At 45.3% G+C, this 22,605-nt stretch overlaps 1 protein-coding gene across 1 annotated transcript; it reads right to left on the bottom strand.

Annotated features, from left to right (window-relative positions):
• Nucleotides 1–229: 229 nt before the first annotated feature.
• On the bottom strand, nucleotides 230–21,358 carry samsn1a (SAM domain, SH3 domain and nuclear localisation signals 1a). Its single transcript, XM_064303266.1, has 18 exons — nucleotides 21,208–21,358; nucleotides 19,056–19,211; nucleotides 17,370–17,416; nucleotides 16,362–16,402; nucleotides 15,264–15,347; nucleotides 14,623–14,720; nucleotides 13,795–13,860; nucleotides 12,026–12,152; nucleotides 11,439–11,894; nucleotides 10,133–10,152; nucleotides 8,484–8,552; nucleotides 7,112–7,186; nucleotides 4,933–5,073; nucleotides 4,313–4,439; nucleotides 3,624–3,775; nucleotides 2,918–3,124; nucleotides 1,958–2,108; nucleotides 230–1,361 (listed from the first exon to the last, which is right to left on the bottom strand). Exons 1-18 carry the CDS (start codon nucleotides 21,229–21,231, stop codon nucleotides 1,195–1,197), a joined length of 2,208 nt encoding a protein of 735 aa, XP_064159336.1. The 5' UTR covers nucleotides 21,232–21,358; the 3' UTR covers nucleotides 230–1,194.
• Nucleotides 21,359–22,605: the final 1,247 nt, after the last annotated feature.

Here is a 22,605-nt window from a genome sequence, read left to right as displayed (position 1 = left end):
CTATGGGTGAATCACCTGGCCAGTGAGGACTTTTCCCACTTTAAAAATTTTTGATCTGTCAGACAGGTGTTTGGGGGTTTTTCTACGTTATGATGAGAATTCTTCGGTCGTCAACTGTAGAGGTCTTCCTTGGGCTACCATTATGGAGGGCACCGTAGCTAACACTGTATGCTATGTACTGCAAGTGTATATTTTGTCTTGCATGATGAACAGACTTTTACTAGGTGACTGCACAGTGACAATTTTATTTGGAAAAATATTCCATTTTGAAAAGTAACACATGATGACATGAGGACACTGCATTGTCTACATACGAGTACAAGGAAGGCAAACCAGATCCAACAGAAATAATGCCGTTGCTTTTCCACTGTCTATTAGATTTCAGTCTTAGAGTTCCAACTATATATACATGGTTAATTGAAATCTCACAGACGTCTGGGAAACCACACACATAGGCTACTTTGCACCATCCTCAAACCGCATTTGGTTAAAAATGCAGTTTAGTGAGGTGATTTGTATGTAGCTAGCTTACAGTTACCGACAAATTGTTGATAACCAAACTAAAGGCAAGGCAACAAAAATAACAAATATTGATAATCCTAGGTATTTTTCTATGTATCATTAGATTTCAGTTCTACATGTGTATGTCATTTTTTTTTTATCTCACGGTCCCCAAAAAAAGCTACAATGAAAACACATAAATGCACATGTAGTAATAATAAAATAATTGGTATAGCATGCTGCTCCCATCTGATACCATTCAGCCTGGTATATCATCATAATAAAGACAGTCCTTCAAATTATGCAACATGACTAAGGGTTCTGGGTATGCATGATGGCTCCTGGTTGGATCTCACCAATGCATTCTTCTTGACTTGTCAAGCTGAAACACACAGCCCGAACACATAGTCTGACCAGGACTCTGCTTGGATAGATACCCAATCAAGGAATCAACACTGCTAAAATATTATACCAGGAACAAGCAAAAAAAAAAAAAAAAGGCTCAAAAATAACATTGAATTAAAGTGAAAGTTCAAACCAAAATTATTAAACCAAAGCATGACCAAAGGCCAGAAATTGATGAAGCCTGTCAAATAGGCAGTCCTTAAATAGTCCACATTTCAGATTTTCATAAGGTATGTACAAATGGACATTTTAAAAATGCGTCTGTTTTTGAGTAAAGTACTGAATGGCTTAAGTGACGGGCGACGCCGTCTGACTCTCTGTTTCTTCTTCTTTGCTGTTGTCGGGGCTCTCCGGCGTCACGTAGCAGCCGGAGTCTCTGGGACAGTCGCTCTGATCCGCCTTCGGGCTCTCCGAGCCGGACTGTGGAACGGCCTGCCCCTCGTTGTCGTTCTCGTCTGCCGGAAAGAGAGCAAAAGCGGTCAGAAAAGGTGCGAAAAGCAACATGCGCCAATCCTCGATTTGTATCATTGCCACATCCTGTTATTCACTGCTCACTTCCTTTTAGAGCAAGATTAATTTCCCATAAATATAAACACTTGGGTAATGTATAGATCTTTCTGAATCAGATAAGGAGCAAAAAAAATAAAATCTATACTTGGCGAGAAGTAAAATACGTGACACAAGCACAGGTTACGCTGTTACATTTCAGTAAAATATAATTGTTTTCCCCCAAAAATAAATCTGGTTAACCGGCATCCTTATAGTACTGACTGGAGTATTAATACAAAATAACTTTACAAAGGGATACTTTTAAAAATGTGGACTATTTGCAATAACCCAGTCCACTGCCACGCAAACGTACTGCTCATCCTGAGATGAAAGGCACTATATTAACGGAACAGCAGAGTAGTATAATGGTTAGCGAACCGGGCTTGTGATTAGGCTTGCCAAGGTTGCGGGTTTGATGCCCAGCTGGGACACTGCTGGTCCGCTCTTGAGCATGTAAGCCATTATTACTATGATTATGATTATGATTATTATTGTGACTCACTCTCGGGGGCCTGTAGGCATTCCGCTGCAGCCAGCAGCCGGTGTCGGTGTTCCGGGTCCCAGACGTTGAGCTCGATCAGGTCCTTCTCCTTCAGGTGCCTCAGGTCGTCCACCGTCTGGTAGCCGTTTAAGAGCAGCGACGAGGCGTACTCCTGCCGCACGAGAGAGAGAGAGAGAGAGAGAGAGCGCTCGGCGTTAGCCTTAGCGTCAGCAGCAGAGGGACCAGCAGCCCAATTACACGTGTCCCACGCTACGCCCCTTTAGCTTGTCTGCCCCACTAAGCCTGCTGAGAACCTCACCAGGCGTGAGGAGAACAGGGTGCGCACAGGGAGAGGGTTAGGGCTGTTTTGGAATTTCTGCTGTTAATTGTTAAACTGGCCCATCACTTGGTTGCCATTTTGAAATTCGGCCACAGGCTGAACGTGTGAATATTTCACTGTGGTCCAGTACAGGAGTGAATCGGCATTTAAGAATAATTGGTTGGAGTCAAAGTCAGCATGTACACTGGCCCTCCAGGAAGAGTTCTATGAATATGTCTACGAATATTATGTCTTTATAATAGCTCAGCAAAAAGCACTCTTTGCTAGCTCTTACAATGAGGTACTATGTTGCAGTGGATGATTTTTTTTTTTTTGAGCAAGTTTCTAAACTGTTAAATTATAAACCAGAAATCTATAGTGTGTGTGTGTGTGTGCGTGCGTTTGTTTGTGAAACGTACTGGAACATACTTTTCAGATGCCAGTGAAAACTCTCTTAAGCAAACCTTGCTGCTAGCCTAAGCAGAAACATGAAATAAGAAGTTTGTTCTGAATATTGGTGGAAACAGTTTGTTGTTTAACATGTTCAGTAATATCCAGGAGTGGTAGTTTGGGGTACAGTATTTGAAATGATGGCCTGCCCCATGCCTGCCGCGTGCGTGCAGGGTTAGGATGGCTCTGACACGCAGCCCCACAATGCCCACCTGCAGATCGAGGCGCTCCAGAAGCTCCTGTAATGTTTTGGGGCGTGGCCGTTTGCTCCGTCTGTGGGGTCTTATCTTCGGCGCTTCCGCCACTTCCTCGATGATGACGTCGACGTAGATGAATTTGAAACTCCCCACCTTGTTGTTGAGCATCCCCGTCCATATCCCCATGGGGGGCTTTCTGATGACGTCGATGATATCGCCTACCTGGGAGAGGGGAGGTAAATGTCCAACCGTGAGCGACAGGTGTGATAGGCATTTACAAGGCACGGGTTAGGACAGTGGTAACCAACCCTGTTCCTGGAGATCTACCATCCGGTTAGGGCTACATTTCAACCCTATTGTGGCACACCTGACTCAACTGCAGCTCAGTGAAAACCCTAGCTGTTGAATGAGGTGTGCTTTGTTAGGGTTGGAGTGAAGACCTACAGGTCGGTAACGTTAGATCTACAGGAGCAGGGTTGGTTACCATTAGGTATAGACAGGGTATAAACTAGCTTCAGCAAACTAGCTAGAACACTGTACACAAGTGCATATGTCAATCATAAGACCACTCTCCCTCTGTCCACTTCATGCTCTCTTGACTGTAGGTAAAACTATGATTCTTGAGAGGCTGTATGGCTGTATGGCCTTAAACATGATGGTCTTGTGTTCTTCCTCTGTTCAGATGAGGGCAAGCGGGCCAGCCAGGGTCTGAACTGCGTACCTTCAGTTTGAGGGAGTCGCTGTCGTACGGGCTCGGGACGAAGTCGGTGTGGACGCGGGCGCGGCCACAGAACTGGCCCGTGTACGGGACGTCCTCCTCCAGCCTGAGGCTGTCTCGGGCGCCGGAGCCGTCCGAGCCACTGGTGACCCCACCTGTGTGTCCGCATCAGAGGTCAGCGTTCACCCATGACAATACTCCAAATAAACAGATTGTTCGTTTACTTTAGCTTACCTAGATCGCTCAAAGCTCATTTATATATAAATTTAACCGCAAATTTATGATTTAAAATATCATTTTCAGGAGAAAAGCTAATACTTATTCAAAAATAAATTCCCAGGAAATTTATTGGCGGATAAAGTATTCTTAGGTCCTGGTGAGGCGATTTATCAATGCTTTGCATGTCCAATCTGACACTCCCTGGGTTTAATTTTCTTCACAAAACTGTCCCTAGTTGCCTTCAACAAACTGGCAGGTGCATCACAAGATTTTTATTTTTAACACTTCCTGTGGTTTGAGGTGTGAGAGCACAGGAAACACAGCTGTGCTTCTGCCTCATTCTGTCAGACCTGTCCTGGAGAGGACAGGAAACACAGATGTGCTTCTGCCTCATTCTCTCAGCCCCCTGCTGGAGAGCACAGGAAACACAGTTGTGCTTCTGCCTCATTCTCTCAGCTGAGATCTGGACTCACTGGAGGAGCTCTGGCTGCTGTAGAGACTCTCTCGGGAGTTGCTGGTCTTTGCCGGCCCTTTCTCCGAAGGCTGCGAGCTTTCCGCTTCTCCCTCGTGGTCTCTGTCAGCGTCGTCCTCGCCCTGGACCTTTTACAAAAAAAAGAAAAAAAGGTCAACGAAAGGGGGACGGTCCCAGTCCGACGTCAGCTCAGTCGAGATTTAAGCCGCCGGACTGTTAAACCGTGCTCTGTGACCCATTTGGTGTGAGCGTGCAGATTTTTCCTGAACAGGGTCATGGATAATCCCAGCGCGCCCTCCCCACCCCCCCTCCTATAAGGAGACACAGGAGGTGTTTCTAATCCACTCTACTGTCCTCGTGTGGTTCTGATTTCAGAAGGTGCCGTGTCACTGTCAGGGTATTTGATTGGCTGGCTGTTAAACCCGGCAAGTCGTTAAATAGGCCAGTGCTTATGAATAGGCCTTGGCCCTTTTTGGGGTCGTTCTTTTTTTTGCAGATGCACGTAAGCACGTAAAGCTGTCTATGTAAAGCTGCAGTCTAAGAATGGCTGACCGTCCCAGGTCAAACACCTTCGACTACAGCCACGCTAATCCCTCCCGGTCAGCGCCTCCCCTCACTCACCGGCTCCTCGGAGAAGGAGGCTTTGGCGTGCCTCTTGCCCATCTTCCTGCGCATGGTCATGGAGATGGCCCGCATCTTTTTCCCCAGGCCCCCTGCTTTCTGCGGGTCGGTGCCCTCTGCTCCGGTCTCCCCATCTGAAGGCTGGGCACATTCGAGAATGAGTTTAGCACCAACACAACACAACTCAACTCCAAGCTTTCAGAGCTAAAACAACTCAACTCCCAGCTTTCAGCATCAACACAACTCAACTCCCAGCTTTCAGCATCAACACAACTCAACTCCCAACTTTCAGCATCAACACAACCCAACTCCCGGCTTTCAGCATCAACACAACTCAACTCCAAGCTTTCAGACCAAAACAACTCAACTCCCAGCTTTCAGCATCAACACAACTCAATCCCAACTTTCAGCATCAACACAACTCAACTCCCAGCTTTCAGCATCAACACAACCCAACTCCCAGCTTTCAGCATCAACACAACCCAACTCCCAGCTTTCAGCATCAACACAACCCAACTCCCAGCTTTCAGCATCAACACAACTCAACTCCAAGCTTTCAGAGCCAAAACTACTCAACTCCAAGCTTTCAGCATCAACACAACCCAACTCCCAGCTTTCAGCATCAACACAACTCAACTCCCAGCTTTCAGTTCAACACAACCAACTCCAGTTTCAGAGCAAAACAACTAACTCCAGCTTTAGAAGTCAACACAATTGCAATACCCAGTCGATTAACACTGACCAACTACTGGCTTCAGATCAAAACACTCAACATCAAGCTATTGAGAGGACAAAGTACCATGCTTTCAGCATCAACACAACCCAACTCCCAGCTTTCAGCATCAACACAACTCAACTCCCAGCTTTCAGCATCAACACAACTCAACTCCCAGCTTTCAGTGTCAACACAACTCAACTCCAAGCTTTCAGAGCCAAAACAACTTAACTCCATTTGTAGAAGTCCAACAGAGATGTGAAATGTACACAGAGTCGATTTAACACTGAACCACTTTACTGTGCTCACAGATGTGGACAAAATGTGCACACAAGCATGAACACACACATGCACACACGCATGCAAAGATATTGAGAGGACAGAAGTTTGAAACCGATGTGTTCCTCTCGATGATAATTTACATTCCACAAACAAGCAGGAAAAGGGAAGCACACAATAGAATGGCCTTTGTAAATGTTATCTAGTTCCATGTTTATTCATTATGGTTCTATTGTTCAACGATTGATAAAAAATGTTTTTGTATTTTTAAAGATTTTTGGCATGACAATTAAAGAGTCATTCAATCCATCTTTAAGCAGATACCTGCAGATTAATATAAGACTAAGTCTATATAAGACTAAGTCCATTTTCTAAACTACTTTTCAATGCTGGTGCTGCATGGGGAGTTTGAGTTGAGGCATTTTTGTAACTCACTTCCAGGCTATGCCACGCTAAATTTATTCATTTAATCTCTGAGATATTTACATTCATAAAGCGGAAAAGTAACTGAAAAAGAAGAAACTATTCTAGTCCGATTCTTATTTCCGGTCTATTGTCAACGAGATAAACGTTTTGTTTAAGATGCTGCAATAAGAGTCATTCAACATCTTTAGCGTCCTGGATTATAAACTAACAAGACAGTATTTTAAACTATTTCAAGTGGTCTGCTGGGGGTTTGAGTTCCATTCAACTAATTCTAAGCAAATTATTATTTTTTTAATATTTTGATTTTGGAGAGATCTACAACAAAGAAACATGGGGCCAGATCAACAGTTATTGACAGATAAGGCTGTAGCTGCTGGATTTTTAAAATTTAGTTTGACTTTTCTTTTAACAGACCTCATTCTGAGGGTCACAGATTCACGCTGTGTATCCACGCCATTGTTATCCTGCTGTTGTCCTTGTTATTCTTCTCATGTTGTCTTGGTTACATTTATTTATGCTTGTTGCTGTTACACTTTAGTTGCGGTCACGTGTTTGCTTACAATCTTCGTGCTTTTGTTGCGATGTGTTCTGTTCTGTTAGCGTGCGGTGTAGGCTTTTACTGGCTAGGTCCCGTTTTGATTGTTTGACTACGCTTGACGAGTGAGACGGTGCCTCGTCTACATATCATTTCTACTCGATAGAAACTCAATAGAAAATGGCTTTTTACACGATTAAATTTATATAAGGTAGGCTACCCACCAGATGGCCGCTGTTCTCCTCTGTCTTGACTGGGTGCTGTCTCAAGGCATCGAATCGGCCAAAACTGGTGGAGCGCTAGAGGGACAGGAGAGGAGAAATGGCAGATTAGCGCATTTCGAGCGCGAGCGCGATGACGTCAGCAGGCCTGTAATCCATGGAGAGGCTAAACGCATTGTTTACGTATTCTCAAGCGATCAGTGGAATAACACAGAGGAGGGCTGCTCCTGGATGTACAGAATCGTGCTCGCACAGATCCAGACACTCCATCGGGTACACACGAGGCGTAGTGTCCTTTTGTAAAAGCAGTGCTGTGGCTTCGGAGTTTGTTGAATTGCTGTGCACAGTAGCTAGTGTTATTTTTGAGTTTTCCATTTGGTTCACTGTGTGTCAGTTACTGGCACAGGAACCCATGAAAAATTGCATAAAGGGCATAAAAAATAATTCAAAAGGCACCTAATTCAGTTGGATGTAATGCTTTTGTTTTTTTGTCCTTGTAATTTTGTGATATATATTTTTCATAAACTTAAAAGTATTTTAATCTGTCTAAAACCTGTCAGCTCTGCATCAGTGTAATAAAGTAATTCTATCATCAGGCAATAATCCTTATAATCTCCATTAAATACCAGGGCTAAGCTAGTAGCAGGGGGGAAAAAAAGAAAAAAACAGTGCGGCTGTCCTTTACGAGTGACTGACCGGACCTCAACCGGCTTTGACCGGATATCTGTTAGTGCGGCTGTCCTTTACGAGTGACTGACCGGACCTCAACTGGCTTTGACCACACATCTGTCATTTGCCCCAGCTCATTTCTGGTCATTGACCCACTCGGACAGAGATTCGCCCGCTCATTATCCTGGTCGTACCTTGGAATGTTTGAGTTCTAGCTCGAATTTCATATGTGTTTGACCTACAAAACGCATACAAGCGATGGCCACCAGTATTAAATACCCTGCCTGTTTAACATTAAATATTTCTACAGTATCTCACAATATCAATCCTACAAAGTAAAAAACTTTTTTTTTTTTTTTTGGCGAGGATTTTGGGTCAATGGTGACATGTTACTTGTGTAATTTTCTCCGGCTGACGTTATTTATGTCATTATGTCGCCATTCTCCTCTCTGGTTCCTCTTACATCTGGTTCTTTCTTGAGATTTTTATCAAAAAAATGCAATGTAAACTTCAAAAGAGCCAATCATTTTGAAATCCCATCTGATCACTATAAAAACTCTACGGAATAACTTTAAAGGATTGATATTGAATGATTAAAGTCCTTTTTAAAAGCCCACTTGAAATGGGAACAAATTAGATGTATCAAACACTTCATATCAGGAGAGTTAACAAAGTTTAACAGTGGCATTCATGCAGTGTGGCCTACCTTTGGCTTGCTGCTCTTGGCTTTATCCGAGACGTTCGATCCCTTCCTCTGAAGCATCGTCTTATTTCTCTTGAGCAGTTATAAATAATCTTAAAGAGCCCCTGTCTAGTCTGACCAACCTCACCGGCTTCAGGGTTGCAAATTAATCGCTCAGGAGGGAAGAAGTCGGTTAGGGACTTCCTCATAGCAAACAGGATGTGAGCAAGTACACCTTCTGCCGACCCGCCGAAGGGTTTGTCTGGCGGGGGAAAAACACCTCAGAATGGCTGTGGTGAGGACACTGCGGTGACTCGTATCGAGGCACGGCATCACTTCGAGTAATACGGCTACACAGTTCCTGGTTTACTGGTGAAAGCACCTCACGGATAGAATTTTACTTACTGGTTTAATCTGCACTTGTTTGCTTCTTATTTTCTTTGGAAAAGAGCCTTCAAGTTATGTTCTATACAGAATAACGAAGAGTCGATTTATTTCACTGAACAATTTACTGACAAAATAATAAAAATGAAATCTGAAACTACCCATTTGAATTATCTGGGCGATCGATATGGTGGGTGGTGATGGCTGGGTGGAGGGGGGGGGGGGTTTACTTTCAAAATGGAAAATTTTTAACTATAATCCTCTGGGGCATTGGGCTGAATGAGACAGTCCGCTACGATGCAACTCATTTGGTAAGACGGAGGTTTTCACTCACTCTCTACCTCCGTCCTCATTTCTCAAGGACTGGTCATTGCTGCAGGAAGTCTTAAACCACAAACTACGCACGCAGGCAGGAACCCGGCTGCTGCAAGAACTTCATCTGGTCTGCTTACGTATACAGACAGATGAGTCTAAAAAAAAAAAAAAAAAAAACTTTCTAGTTGGGAATAACCTTCTTGTCACCATATGTTTACATGGCCTCACACATCTATGCCTAACTCCTCCTCCTTTGCCATACTTCTTGCAACGTTAGTGCCTATTTTACCGACACTACAAGTCCAAAAAACTCCCCTGTCCCTGTGTCCCCTGATGAAGCGGAGCGAGAGGCGTACAAAACTTTATAATTTGCCATCTGATGACCGGGAACGTGACACCCAAATGCAGAAATTGACTACCTTTGTACTACCTCATTTTACCCATACCCCCCTGTGTGACTCTGTGACCTTCAGATGGGATGGTACAAAGCATTCTCTGAGTGCCCTGAGGGAATAGGATGGTTCCGGATTTGGGGTTCCGGAAGGCTCCAAAGTTGTGTTTGTTTATTCGTATAACACGTATTCCTGTAACTTACAACTTTTAGCGATTTGTTCAATCACAGTTTGAGTAAATGTGTTGATAGGGGTTGTAATGTTGTCCCCTTTTCTATTCTGAGAGAAACGGTCTCTCCCTGCATGCTTCAGAACATTGGATTTGCAGAATACTGAATTGGACGCACGTAGTTACTGAATATTTAGATGTTCGTTTGTTATATTTTACGAGGCTGATACAGCCTTCCTTTAGCAACGTGTATGAATTTTATGTAGACTTTCCTACGTCGCGATCGACGTTCACCACATTCACATTCGGCAAATAAAGGGTTCGCAATGTGTGAACAGGTTCTCTCTCTTCCTGTGCTCGTGTCCCTGAATCGACGCGCTGATGATGTCACAGGGGCTGAGCAAAGAGCCCACCGGAGTGAGGCTGCGTGGGACTGAGAGAGGCGAGCCCCACGGACAGCAACATCGCCTAATCCCGCGCTGTAATCTGGGGAGCTGGAATCTCAGGCCAGGATTATCGGTCATAATCCATTTCTTCGGGCCTTCAGAGCTCTTGAAAACGGTCAACGCTTGATTTTTTTTTTTTTTTTTTTTTAAACTGCAGCTTTGCTCACAGAATGATTTCAGAGAGCCCAACGCTGTGATTTAATATGTGGAAGCACATGTTCTTGTACATTCCTGAAGGACAAATGGAATTAATATTTTCAAATAATCCAAAAGTAGCTTGTATTTCAATTTGTAATCATAATTTTGGCCAAGGCACAGTATAAAGCATACATTATTGTATTCACGTTTTTTGCTAAATCTATATCTGTTAATGAGAAACAACAGTGTGGCCAACGTGCAGTATTAAGCATACAGTAATTTATGTATTTGATATTTACATACTGACTGCATCTGGCTGTGAGCAGCTCAGTATTGTTTGGCTGAGGCGCAGTAAGCCTAAAGTGTGTTCAGCCCTGTCTGTAATGCACTGGTTGTGCTATCCCCTTCTAAGCAACAGACGAAGGTAACTCTCTCTAAGGCCTGAGCTGTGATATTGCTACCCAGTGTCCTCAGGAGAGTGTGCGGCCACCGCAGTTTCACACGCTCGCACGGAGTTGTAAAAGGAACACATTTCAAAAGCGCAGATTTTTAAAATAGTACAACGCCTATGTGCTATGAGGCGTGGACTTCACCCACAGCCTACTGCTTTGCTGAATACGCCCTGCTCTCTCTTTCCCTTTTTCATTCTCACTTTGATCTTCGAGTTCCCTTTCGCCTACTCATTATGTCATATTCTCACACAAAGCCCTCTCTATATCATCTGCGTCATGTGAACTTAAGTGCGTCGTGTTTTGTGTTTTTGACACGCGTCTTGACAGCTGTCGTCGAGCTCAGTGTGCCGTGTGTGTCTTGTAACTCGGCGACTAATTGAGGTTCTGTGACGCTGACGGTAACAGACAGGCCTTTGGTTTGACTAGCCCAAGTTTTGTCAGAAAGAAGCCAAAACTCCCAGACGGTGAAAGACAGGCTGGTAACACTGGCTGCCCTTCGCTTAGCCCAATCAGTGACTGAAATAAATGAATTAAGTGCTGAAACGCCCCAAAAACCAGCAGACGTCGCGTTCCCTCCGGGGCTAGCGTCCGACATCCCCGCTCCTTCAAAATGCAGTTATCTGACTCGGGTTCGACCTGCACCCGTAGAACATTTTACCCAGGATCCCTCGGGGCTGACTCACGTCGTTGAGGTCGCCCAGGTCCGCGTCGGTGGCGGAGCGGGCGACGCGCTGGGCCGGCGGTTGGCTGCAGTGGCGGGAGCTCCCGTAGGGGGCGCTGTCGGGCCGGTCCCAGTCCGGGGCGCGGGGCAGGGTGTAGTCGCAGGCGTAGGTGCGGTACTCGCTCAGCGGCCGGCGGCAGGTGTGGTAGGAGGCGCCGCCGCCGCCTCCGCCCCCAGGGCGAGGGGCACTCGCCGGACGTGCTCCAGCGCTGGCGGTTTTGGGGGGGCGCCCCGGGCCCGCTCCAGGCTCGTTCCGCCGCCCCGGGGGTGGGGCTGGGGGTGGGGCCGGGGGCGCAGGAGAGGGCGGAGCTCTCCTGGGCCTGCTGGGGGGTGTTCGGCCTCTTCTCCGCCTTCTTCGGCAGACCCATGCAGGAGGCGGCAGCAGCATCATCACCAAAAATGGGGTCCGGGGGGTGACCTGTTCCAGGAAGTGTAGGAAGTTCAAATAACAACGCAGCTCTGTGCTTAACATGTCTGAAAATACCTGTGCTACACCAGGGGTCTGAACCTGTGACCTCCTGGTTAAAATGGCTGTTTTACGGGACGTACCGTTTGTCTGGAAGGGGCTGCTGGCCTTGTCGCGCTGTCCCAGGCCGGCCTTCTTTGAGCGCCCTGACTTCTGCGCCCTCCGCAGAGTTCCCCTGGGTTCCGGCCTCTCCCTGTCCCCTTCTGGGGTCTGACCAGGGGCAGAAAGACACAAGAACCGCATTCAAACCAGGTCACAAAGAGGGCCACCGCTAAGCACTTGCATCCTGATGCACTTCCAGCAGCCATACCACCACGCACTCTGCTCCCACCGACTGGCTGAAGCTAAGCAGGTGTGGGCTTGGTTAGTACTTGGATGGGAGACCACCAGGGAATACTGAGTTGCTGCCGGAAGTGGTGTCGGTGGGCCAGCAGGGGGCAATCTTCCCTCTGGTCAAATAAACCCCAATGCCCCAGTGCAGTGATGCGGACACTGTGCTGTAGGAGGTGCCGTCTTTCGGATGAGACGTTAAACCGAGATCCTGACTCATTGTGGTCATTACAGATCCCATGACACTATTCGCAAAGAGTAGGGGGTTCCCCGGTGTCCTGGCCAAAAATCCCAAATCTGGCTCTCACAAAAAAAAAAAAAAAAAAAAACTTTCCACATAATCATCCCCTGATTTAATTGGCTAAAAAAATGTTCTCTCCCTCCAGTGGAGCTGCTCAGTGGCCAACAATAGAGGATTGTGGTTGTACTGGGCAGCTCCCAGGTGTGAATGTGTATGAGTGTGAAGCAGGGCGTTCCAGCAAAAGAGCATCCGTGCTCAGTGAACCTACCCTGGGTAAATAAAGGTTAAATAAAAATAAATCCTGTGAATGAACCGTTATTCGATTTCTGATTTGACATATGAAATTGGAAAACAGGAAAGGACCCTGTCATGGATTCTTCACCCCCTACTGTGACCTACACCTGGGGACTGTGTGTACAGGAGATACAGTCTGAGACATAAAACTTAGATTAGCATAAATGTGAATGAATATTGTGAATGGGTGTTTTTGTTTATTTTTTTACTGCTGTGAACTGTTATTAGTGCTTTTCCCAGGGTTATGATTTTAATCCATTGGGCTCACTCTGAAATCTTTCATTTTAATTCACATTGAGGGAGAGAGAGAGAGAGGAGAGAGAGTGAGAGTGAGAGGGAGAGAGAGAAAGGGAGAGAGAGAGAGAGAGTTGCAGCGTGGCTTGCAGATGGCTGGCCACTGATCCTCTTTCGCGGACGCTGGCCGGCTGGCGGGACCTACTGAAGCGGGACCGCTGCACGCCCCACCCCCAGCGCAGCCCTCTCCCCAGGAAAACCCTCTCAGCGGTGGGGGCAGGAGGGGATTACCAGGCTCAGTCCCATCTGCGCCGCATTACCTCCAGAGCTACGCGCTGCCGTCATTCATCCTAAAAGACCGCCGTGCTTTGGGGAAAACTCCTTTACCTTTCACACCGAGTGCCCTTCGTGTTTACAGCTCACTGTGCAATATCCTGCTAGCCATCACCCTGTCTGTGAATGTTCCAGCTTCGGCCATTAGCTTTTCCTTTACCCAGCCCTAGCTTATGCTAGCTTACGTTAGCAAGCCTTCGCCATTTCAATATATGCAAGGCACCATTTTAATAAGGGACGGATGGTGGGCGATGTACCCGCTCACTCAGCGCGTCCTGGGCCCCAAGAGGGAACCCACCTAATCTAAATCCTTCCACTGCAGCCACTAAGATTCAAACTGGCAGAAACATTAGCGAAGCGAAGCGTGTCACTGGGGATGGGCGCTAGGTGGACCGTAAAGGGTTAACGCGGGGAACTGACCGGGTCCTGCTGCCAGCTGTTCTGTGGCTCCCAGCCGGGGCTCCAGGCTCCATAGCTCATTACCTGCTGAGATGAGAGGGGGGGGAGGGGTTAGGGTTAGGGACCGCACTCAACAAACAGGACCGCTAACACAGGTGACCTCACCTGCGGCGATCACTTCACATACTCTTAACCCTGTCCACGGCTGGCTGTGGAATTCCTGCGTATTTCTGACTGTTTTATCTGCCTCCACCAATATTCAGGACAAAGGTATCTGAAAAGTACATGAAAGAATGCCATGTACCTTTTGCTTGGTGACATGTTTTGTTCAAAATTCTGACGATTCTGCGGGGATTTATTTTCAAATGGTAACCAAATCGAAAGTAGATCTGTGACTTGCGCTGAAATCTAAAACAGCACGTTGAAAAGTTCAAGTCACAGTTTTGCTGAAAATAAATGAATCGGTTGCGAATTGCAGCTCTTGTTGTGGCCCTGACTCAATGGATAAACTCAGGGAAGCAAATCTTTTTCCTAACACAACTTTGCATGTTACGATGCAATAAGCATCAGCAATAACAACGTTCTTTACTGCACCGGAACTACAGGGGCAGTGCAGTAAGTCCTGTCTGATTGGAGGAAGGGAAGCAAGGAACAATGTCAAGTAGACATTGTTTTCTGAACAATCGTAATAACATGATGTATTATATTTGTCATTATCTCCAATATTTAATGTGAAAAGCACAAAGTGTACTGTAGAAAAGATTTATCAGCTAAACCCTAGCCCCATCTCTTTTAGTAAAAAGCCACCTCTGGGTGAAAGGTTCTGGAAATGGTGGACTTTCTGTTTACCTGAATGGTCTGTTCTGCCACCCTCCTGTGTGGGTTGAGTTGGCGCAGTCCGTCCTCCCCTGTCTGGAAACTGGCCCGTAACAGCTCTAACCCCAGCTCTGTAGGCCACAGGTAACATCGTTAAAATATGGAGTCCCACCCCAGGGAAGGCTTTTGGTTGGACATGCTGAGCCTTAACAAAAAACCATAGACATTTATAGAGGCTGTTTCCCATTATTTCCTAGGCTTCACCAACTGGCCCCTCCTACTCTCTCCAGTTCCTATGTATGCTCTATGTCTTTAACAGTCATTTTACCTGCTGCTTGCTTGGTCTGGCCATAGATATTTTACAAGCACTAGACACTCAGCTCTGTGTTTCCCTTTCTCAATATTCTCAATATCCAGCTGTCAATAAACTACTGCAGACATCCAAAGGCTTAAAAAAGCTTATTTTCATAATGCCGCCTAATTTGGATTTCCTTACTCTACAGTGATTTGAAGCATTTGTCCAGTTACAAAAGGGCAGAACAATCCCTGTAGATCGCTTGCCTTCTTGCACATTACGGGGTACCACAGGGTTTAAGGGGATCTGCTGGGGGTATCCCAGAGTGACCCAGAAGGAAAGGGCAATTGCTTTCATGAGAAATGAGCAGATCATTTACCTTCATTCTGACTGTTCTTGATGTGGACCACATCCTCTCTCTTTTTGGCAGTTTGCCAGTAGGCGTTAGCACAGTCGGTGTTATCTGTGGGAGGGACCCCAGAACAAGTCAGGATTTGGGGGGGGGGCAATAACAACTCTGTAATAGTGCTTACAAGCATACAGGTTTTTAGGAGCCAGACGGTCAATAGTTTATTACTGTACTCCATTAACCCTGCCCCCCCCTTTTTCTTTTTTTTGGTATAAGCCTTCAATACACTAGAAAGGGATTAAAGCAAGAACAAAAAACATCCAAATCACACCTTTAAAATGATTACACCCAGATGGGAGGTCCCAAAAGGGGGTAGGGCATTTCTGTCATCACATCAGTCAAAAACACACATATATATGCCTGATCAGGAATTGTTTTTTTAATTTCTCCAATTATATATTTATATATTACATGGCCAAAAGTATGTGGACACCTGACATCCAACATCTCATCCAAACATATGACCATTGGACTTGGTCCACCCTTTGCTCCTATAGCAACCTCCACTCTTCCGGGAAGGCTTTATACAAGGTTGTCGAGCATGGCTGCGAGGATTTGTTCCATTCAGCCAGAAGAGCATTAGTGAGGTCGAGCACTGATTGGGCAATTAGACTCGGCTCGTAATTGGCTTTCCAAATTAACCCAAAGGTGCTGGATGGGGTTGAGGTCAGGGCTCTGTGCAGGCCAGTCAAGTTCTTCCACATCGATCTCGACAAAACCATCTCTATATGGACCTTGCTGTGTGCCCAAGGGCATTGCCATGCTGAAACAGGAAAGGGCCTTCCCCAAACTGCTGCCACAAAGTTGGATGCACGGAATCATCCAGAATGTCCCTGCATTGTGATTTGCCTTCACTGGAACTAGCATGTAACCCAGCCATGAAAAACAGCCCCAGACCAAGGGGTGTCCAGATACTTTTGGTCATACAATGTGTGTGCATGTATGTACGTCTGTGTGTTTATATATATATATATTAAAGAGACTTAGTACAAATTCTCTATTCTTGATCAGGCACCACTTAGAAAATAAAATGTAAAAGTTGGCAACAATACCAGTGCGCATACAAACCTAGTACTTCATTGTCCGACATGGATTTTGGTACAAGAGGTCTAAAAAAGGAGAAAGCATACAAAAGATACAGCTCACAATTAAATTTAACTTTTCTTACATCTCTGTTCTACCAGTAAATTTAACTTTTCTTACTTCTCTGTTCTACCAGTAAACCGGCTTGTATATGGGGAATTATGAGGGTTGCTGGATGTTGTTTTGAAGGGATTTTGTTCACAGCAGCGGTCGTTTTTTGATCAAGCAGCCGGGCCACCCATCAACAAAGCGCCGTAATCCCGCCATTCGCGTAGTGTTTGAGCAGGCATTACAACGGACGGGTCAAGGAAGTAGCGTAATCCGCATGGTCGTCACAGCGCGCGGTCAAGGACCAAGTAGTGAGTGCATCATTTGCGCAAGATTATCTTTTTGCCCCGGGAACCTGTAGGCGCTTGAACTGCAAATAGGGAATGGATCCGCTTTTGTTCCCATGTCGCTAATATTCAACGTCCTGAGAAATTTGCGATAGAGCTCAAAGTGTTCTGGCGGTTGGCGCGTGTAAGTGAATACAGCGAACGAATCCTCTTACCCCACTGAGCGAGTGACCACATGCCGCACGGTTTGTCTGGGGTTAACAGGCGTACAAATACGTTATCAAATAAAATGCAGCTTTAGTTCAACATTCTTTCGCCAAAATGCGCCCCTGATTAGTGTTAACGGACAAAGCTAAGTACCTAGAGTTTTTTAATGTTTCAGTGGTTGCAATTGCATGAGAAATGAGCTCACATCATACTTCAATATGAACAGACATTTTTAGGCTTACTGTCAAAGCCACATATGTTCAAAATGCAAGGATAGAATATTAAAGAGCTGCTTATAGCTTTATCTCCGGGGAGACAGTTGGTCATAGCCTCCATTTTAGCATGCATGTTAGATACGACCCTCACTTTCATTGGTTTGTATGAAAACACCAGCCATCTTGTCCTGTAATAGAAATTGCAAGACAAAAAAATTAAAAGAACCTGTACTTACTTTCTTTTTTTCTTTTTTGAATTGGTAGCGTGGATTTGTGACAGGTCCTAAGAGGGGGAAAAATATCAAGTGAGCAGTTTTTTTCTGTGTAAAAAAACATTGCTATCTGACCATCAGAAATATTGATAGAATGCATGGTTTATAATAACGGTCACACAGGCATCTCATATTAGACAAATACCGACTTCCAAGTCAGTTTGCATTCATCAAAAAGTGAATATTTTTTTAGGTTATCTGTCCTGTTGCAGGTACGTTCTTTTACTGACATCATGAAACCATGTCATAAGATTGAATTGGGCTGCATGATATTTAGCCATGACTTCACTGTCCTGATGGCATCCCCTATGTTTATAACTGTTATGTCGATCCCTGCAGGATGGGGTGGGTTCATTTGGAACTCCGCTCTCTGTGTGCGATTAGTTTTGTCTTGGCAATACTGTATTCACAGGTCAGCTTGGCTCCCAGGTTTTTGGTTCATTGCTGCCTGTTGAAAAGCTGTTGTGTTCTATTTCTCACCCAGTCCTAATTTTAATTTAAAGGTAATTCCTGCACTAGCAGGTGCACAAGAGTTTATACCTGTCAGGGATGAGACCAAATCTTTAATTATCATGTATCAGATTAGTCATCCCATACTAGTATAGATACCATTTGCTATTGAAAAATTAGATTTTTGTGTTAAATACCAAATTGGATCAATTTCATATTTTTTATCACCATTTGTGAAGTATATAATAACAAAAAAAGTTTTCAGCGTATAAAAATGCCAAGTTATGCATACAAAGCACTGTCTAAATTTGACCATCATTCATCTTGGCTGTAGGCTTGATCATTTTGCTGCATGTAACGTTGTTCTGAAAGGACTCCAGTAGTACCCAGCTGCAGCCCCGCAGAACAAGCCCCTGCCTGGACGAAACCTGCAATAGCAGTCTGAGGTTTTACAGTCTACCTTGTAGTCATGTAGCTGTCTCCGTCAGTGCAAAACTTCACTTATATTTCTTGAATATTGGATCTAGGAACTATAAATTAATATTAAGTTATTGAAAATGCACCTGCTTTGCTGGAAACTTTACTTTGCATATACAGTGTTGGCTATATACTAAACTACTGGATGCTTTGACAAAAATCTCTTTGAAGTTTTAAATCAGGGTCCTCATCTTATCCTAAGGCCACTGTGGTGCGGTTTTGTTCCACTGGCATTACACCCTGATTCTACTAATCAAGGTGCTTGCAAGATTCAGGTTGATAGTGAACAGTTTTCTGCTTGTTGGACAAGCTGGACTCACACGCCTTTCTGGACAAGATTGAGGACCCCTGTTTTAAATCAAGAAATAATTTGGTTGTTTGGCTACATGAATGAATTGATTTGCTTTTAATACAGTATCCAATAAATTGTAGTATTATGGATATTTTTTGATGCTGCAGGCAAGCAATTAAAAATCAAACTTGACCATTGCTGGACTGATGTCTGATTGGTCAAAGTGCCTGATGTCTGGTTGTTCAAAGTGCCTGATGTCTGATTGGTCAAAGTGACTGATGTCTGATTGGTCAAAGTCCCTGATGTCTGATTGATCAAAGTCCCTGACATCTGATTGGTCCAGGTCCCTCAGAAGCATCTGCAGTGGCCCCACTGGGAGGGACCGTGGGAGGTGATCTCGGCGCCATCGCCAGGGTTACGCCCACACTCACCGCGGAGATGGAGCGCTCGGAGCCGCGCCACTTGGCGTTCTCGTCCAGCGCGACGGCGGGGCTGCAGGGCCGGCTGCAGGACCGGCTGGGCACGGTGTAGACCCGCCCCTCGTCCCCGTCCTGGACCGCCTCGTACAGGCTGTCCATGGACCCCTCCTGCAACGGAGCCGGAATGGCGGTGTTCTGCACAGGTACGCTACACAGGTATGCCTCACGGTACGCACAGCTGAAATGTGTCTCTGAAGGCCCTTTTCACCTCTCAGCCCACCAACACCACACCCAGCGTTTTCACAGAAGTGAAAGAAGTTGTACGTAGCATCAATACTCGCTGCAGGTAAAATGCACATTACACGTGCATGAAACTGACGGAAGCCTAATCAGATAACAAAATGCCTTTACACCCCTAGACCCTTGACCTACCAACCACACACTGAGGAATATCTAAGGGGGGGTAGGTGGCACATGCTCAGTTCACCCTACATTTCCCTGACTGAAGAAAATCTCACCAGCTGCTCCATCATCTAAACCCACCCTTCTCCTCTGAACAGAACAAATATCACACATGCACAACTGAAAGTACTGTCACCAGAGCACACCAAGGTGTCTTTAGAGAGCTGGTGGTGTGTTCGCAGGAGCCTGTGTGCACTCTGCTAAAAGCTGGAGGTGGGTGATGGGTGAGGTATACAGGTACAGACATTCAGAAATGTCCCCCATTGACCACCTGGGTGTCAACCATGTGCTTGCTGCCTATATATTCGATAGCTGAGAGTTTGAGACAAGCCCAGCATGGTCTGTAAGGTTTCAACACCACACAGATATTTTATGGTGAATGTGTTACATTTTTTTCACTAGTGTCACTGACCTTTCCCTCAGCGGCAGCTGCAGAGTTTTATAGTAGGCTATTTGATTCGTAAGCTGTGATTTCAGTACATTTCCTGTGCAATTTAACAGATGCTCGGAGGCTGAGCGATTTGGAAAACAAAAAACATACATTTATTGAAACCGGTCAATAAAAGCGGCAGTGCTGCAGGAAAAGCGTAGTTCATGCTTTGGATTAACAGTATAAAGAGAAGTGCTAGAAATAATCGCGGTTTGTTAAATAGCAAGTTATCCCGATGAACACATTCGTCTGTTTATGTTCATATATTCAATTCGATAACAATTCAACAAACCATATTTAGCAACCATAAAAGCATTCGCTTTAAACAGAATAACCTATATATTTCTCTGAACCCCAAACAGTAAAGTGTACAGAACGAAATACCAAAATATGTGAATAGTGGAGTGTATTTTTTTCTGAAAAGATGACACTTTTCCTAAATATCAAGTAATCTCTAGAAAGAAAAAGAAAAAACTATTTTTTCAAAAGCTGTGTGCCCATAAATTGACCTACCCCACATGGCGGCCAACAACAAGACTGCAATTAAGTGGACTGCAGGGGATTGAGTACAAATATCTCATCTCCGGGCATGACCTGCTGTCCTGCGATCTAAGGAGCTGGAAACCGGTCACTGCGTCATCTCAAAGCCTGCACACTGTCCCTAGCGTCTGCCCGACGATCAGACCTCATTTCATCACTCGTTTCATCTGGTTGCTTAAATTTAATATCTGCTTCCCTTTGACAATGATTCTTGGTTTTATTTATTTAAATGTGTCATCTGTAGATGAGATTTGTATAATTTGAAACGGAGTAAATAACCCTGATATGAAAGTCAAGCTGCACAGGAGAACGATATTTTAAAAATTGATATGACATGCCCGAGTCCACTTATTTGTGTACGGTTCACTTTCAATTACAAATAACACCAAACACACAGTAGTAAAGGGGCAACGCGCCTGTTAAAATGCCCGTGGGTGTCCCGCAATTCGTGTTCGGCAGCAATTCCTTCAGAAGCACTTCGCCAATTCCAAAACTCTGTTCAAACCTGTCAGCCAGCCAATGTCAACGCGCTGATTTAGCGAGGCTGGAAACCAATTTTCCCGGGAAAAAAACAACCACGGTGCGCAGACCCTTTGTGTCTCGCTCTGATTGAAGCCACATTCCGCGCTGTTCAGGTCAACCGCCAACCGCAACGTCAGAATCGCCGCGCGATACGAACCGCGGCTCGTTAAGCAAGCGGGGTGCCGGGAGGGAGGAGAAAGTTTCACTTACCAGGGAGAAGCAGAACAGGTTCATTCTGGGGTGAAGTCACTCCCGCGCGAGCAGGAGACGATGGAGGCGCGTAGGAGTCCTTCACACGAACAGAAGCCTCGGTTCTCCGGGCTGCCTCCTGCCCCGCAGATTAACACAAAATGAAATCCCTCCCTTAATCCAACGAGGCGACTCACAGCATCAGCGACTCGCACACGCTTGGACTTTACGGGGTGCATACGACAACAAACATAAAACCTCATGTGCTGCGTGTCCTTCAATGCAGTTAGGTTTTTTTTTTTTTTTAAATCTCTTTTGTCAGTCATTGTGTTGTTGCGATCATTTCTGTTAGCTGCATGTTGATAATTTTGTTGTAATTCCAGCCCTGTAACATTTTCAGTGTTTTTTGTTGTCTGTGCAGCTGTTTGTGTTCATGGTGGTGGTGTGTCACTGATGACCACCCTACATGCTTATACAGCGGTGTTTTAGTTGGAATGGCTGCCGTAGGCGTTGTTTACTACATGGGATTTACTCATGATATTGGTCTTGTGTTGTAAAAACTGCTGTGCTATTTTTGCGGTTTTGTGTTACTGTTGTAATTAGTGCAGTGTCTGTAGATGGTTTGAGTGGGCATCCAAAGGACCCACATGCACATTTCCTTGATTCCTCCATCCTCACATTTTCTTTGCCTCCTTTTATGGGTGGAGCTAAGGAGCGAGGGGAGGACAGAAGGAGCAAGGAAGTAAAAATAAGTGATTGGAATGAGCCCTTGCTCCACCCATCGGAGGAAGCAAGGAAAGGATGCAAGAATGGAGGAATCAAGTAACAAAAGTATTAGGCAAATGTTAGCGTATTAGCGTTAGCGTCCTTGTGCAGCCGAGCATCAATTTGAAGCCACATCAGTTACAGACGTGGCAGATGGGTGGAGGTGGATCCACAGGTCAATCGTTTATACGTCAGACTTTCCATAAAACTTCCACAAAGAATGTACTTGTTTCCTTGCTCTAGCATCCTTCGGGAGTCTCCTAGCTTTTTGCTCCTAACTCCTTCAAGGAGCATTTAACAGGTTGGAATGTCCTTTCCTGGTCGGGCGAGGTCCAAGGAGACAAGGAAGGATAAAAGAAAATGAATGGAAAGACCCCCGAGCTTTGTTATTGAAGCTCATTTCCTGGTCTTGTTGAGAGACGTTGCTCACTTGCGCCAGTACAGTTGGCCCCAGTATAGGTGTTTCAACCACAGGTTTCGCTGTAAGTCAGTGGTAACCACACAGTCAATCATTTCTTTCCCCACACAAAAATGCAGTTGCAATACGTGTTTTCCTTTGCCTAGTGTCTCCCCATGTGCTTATTTGTTATTATTAAGTTATTGTGTTATTTTGACAAGTCATGTTTTGTGAATGAATGGGGGACAGTTTGTGTC

Source organism: Anguilla rostrata, chromosome 12 (assembly GCF_018555375.3).
Source record: "Anguilla rostrata isolate EN2019 chromosome 12, ASM1855537v3, whole genome shotgun sequence".
Lineage (NCBI taxonomy): Eukaryota > Metazoa > Chordata > Actinopteri > Anguilliformes > Anguillidae > Anguilla > Anguilla rostrata.
This window is presented reverse-complemented; position numbering and strand designations above follow the sequence as displayed.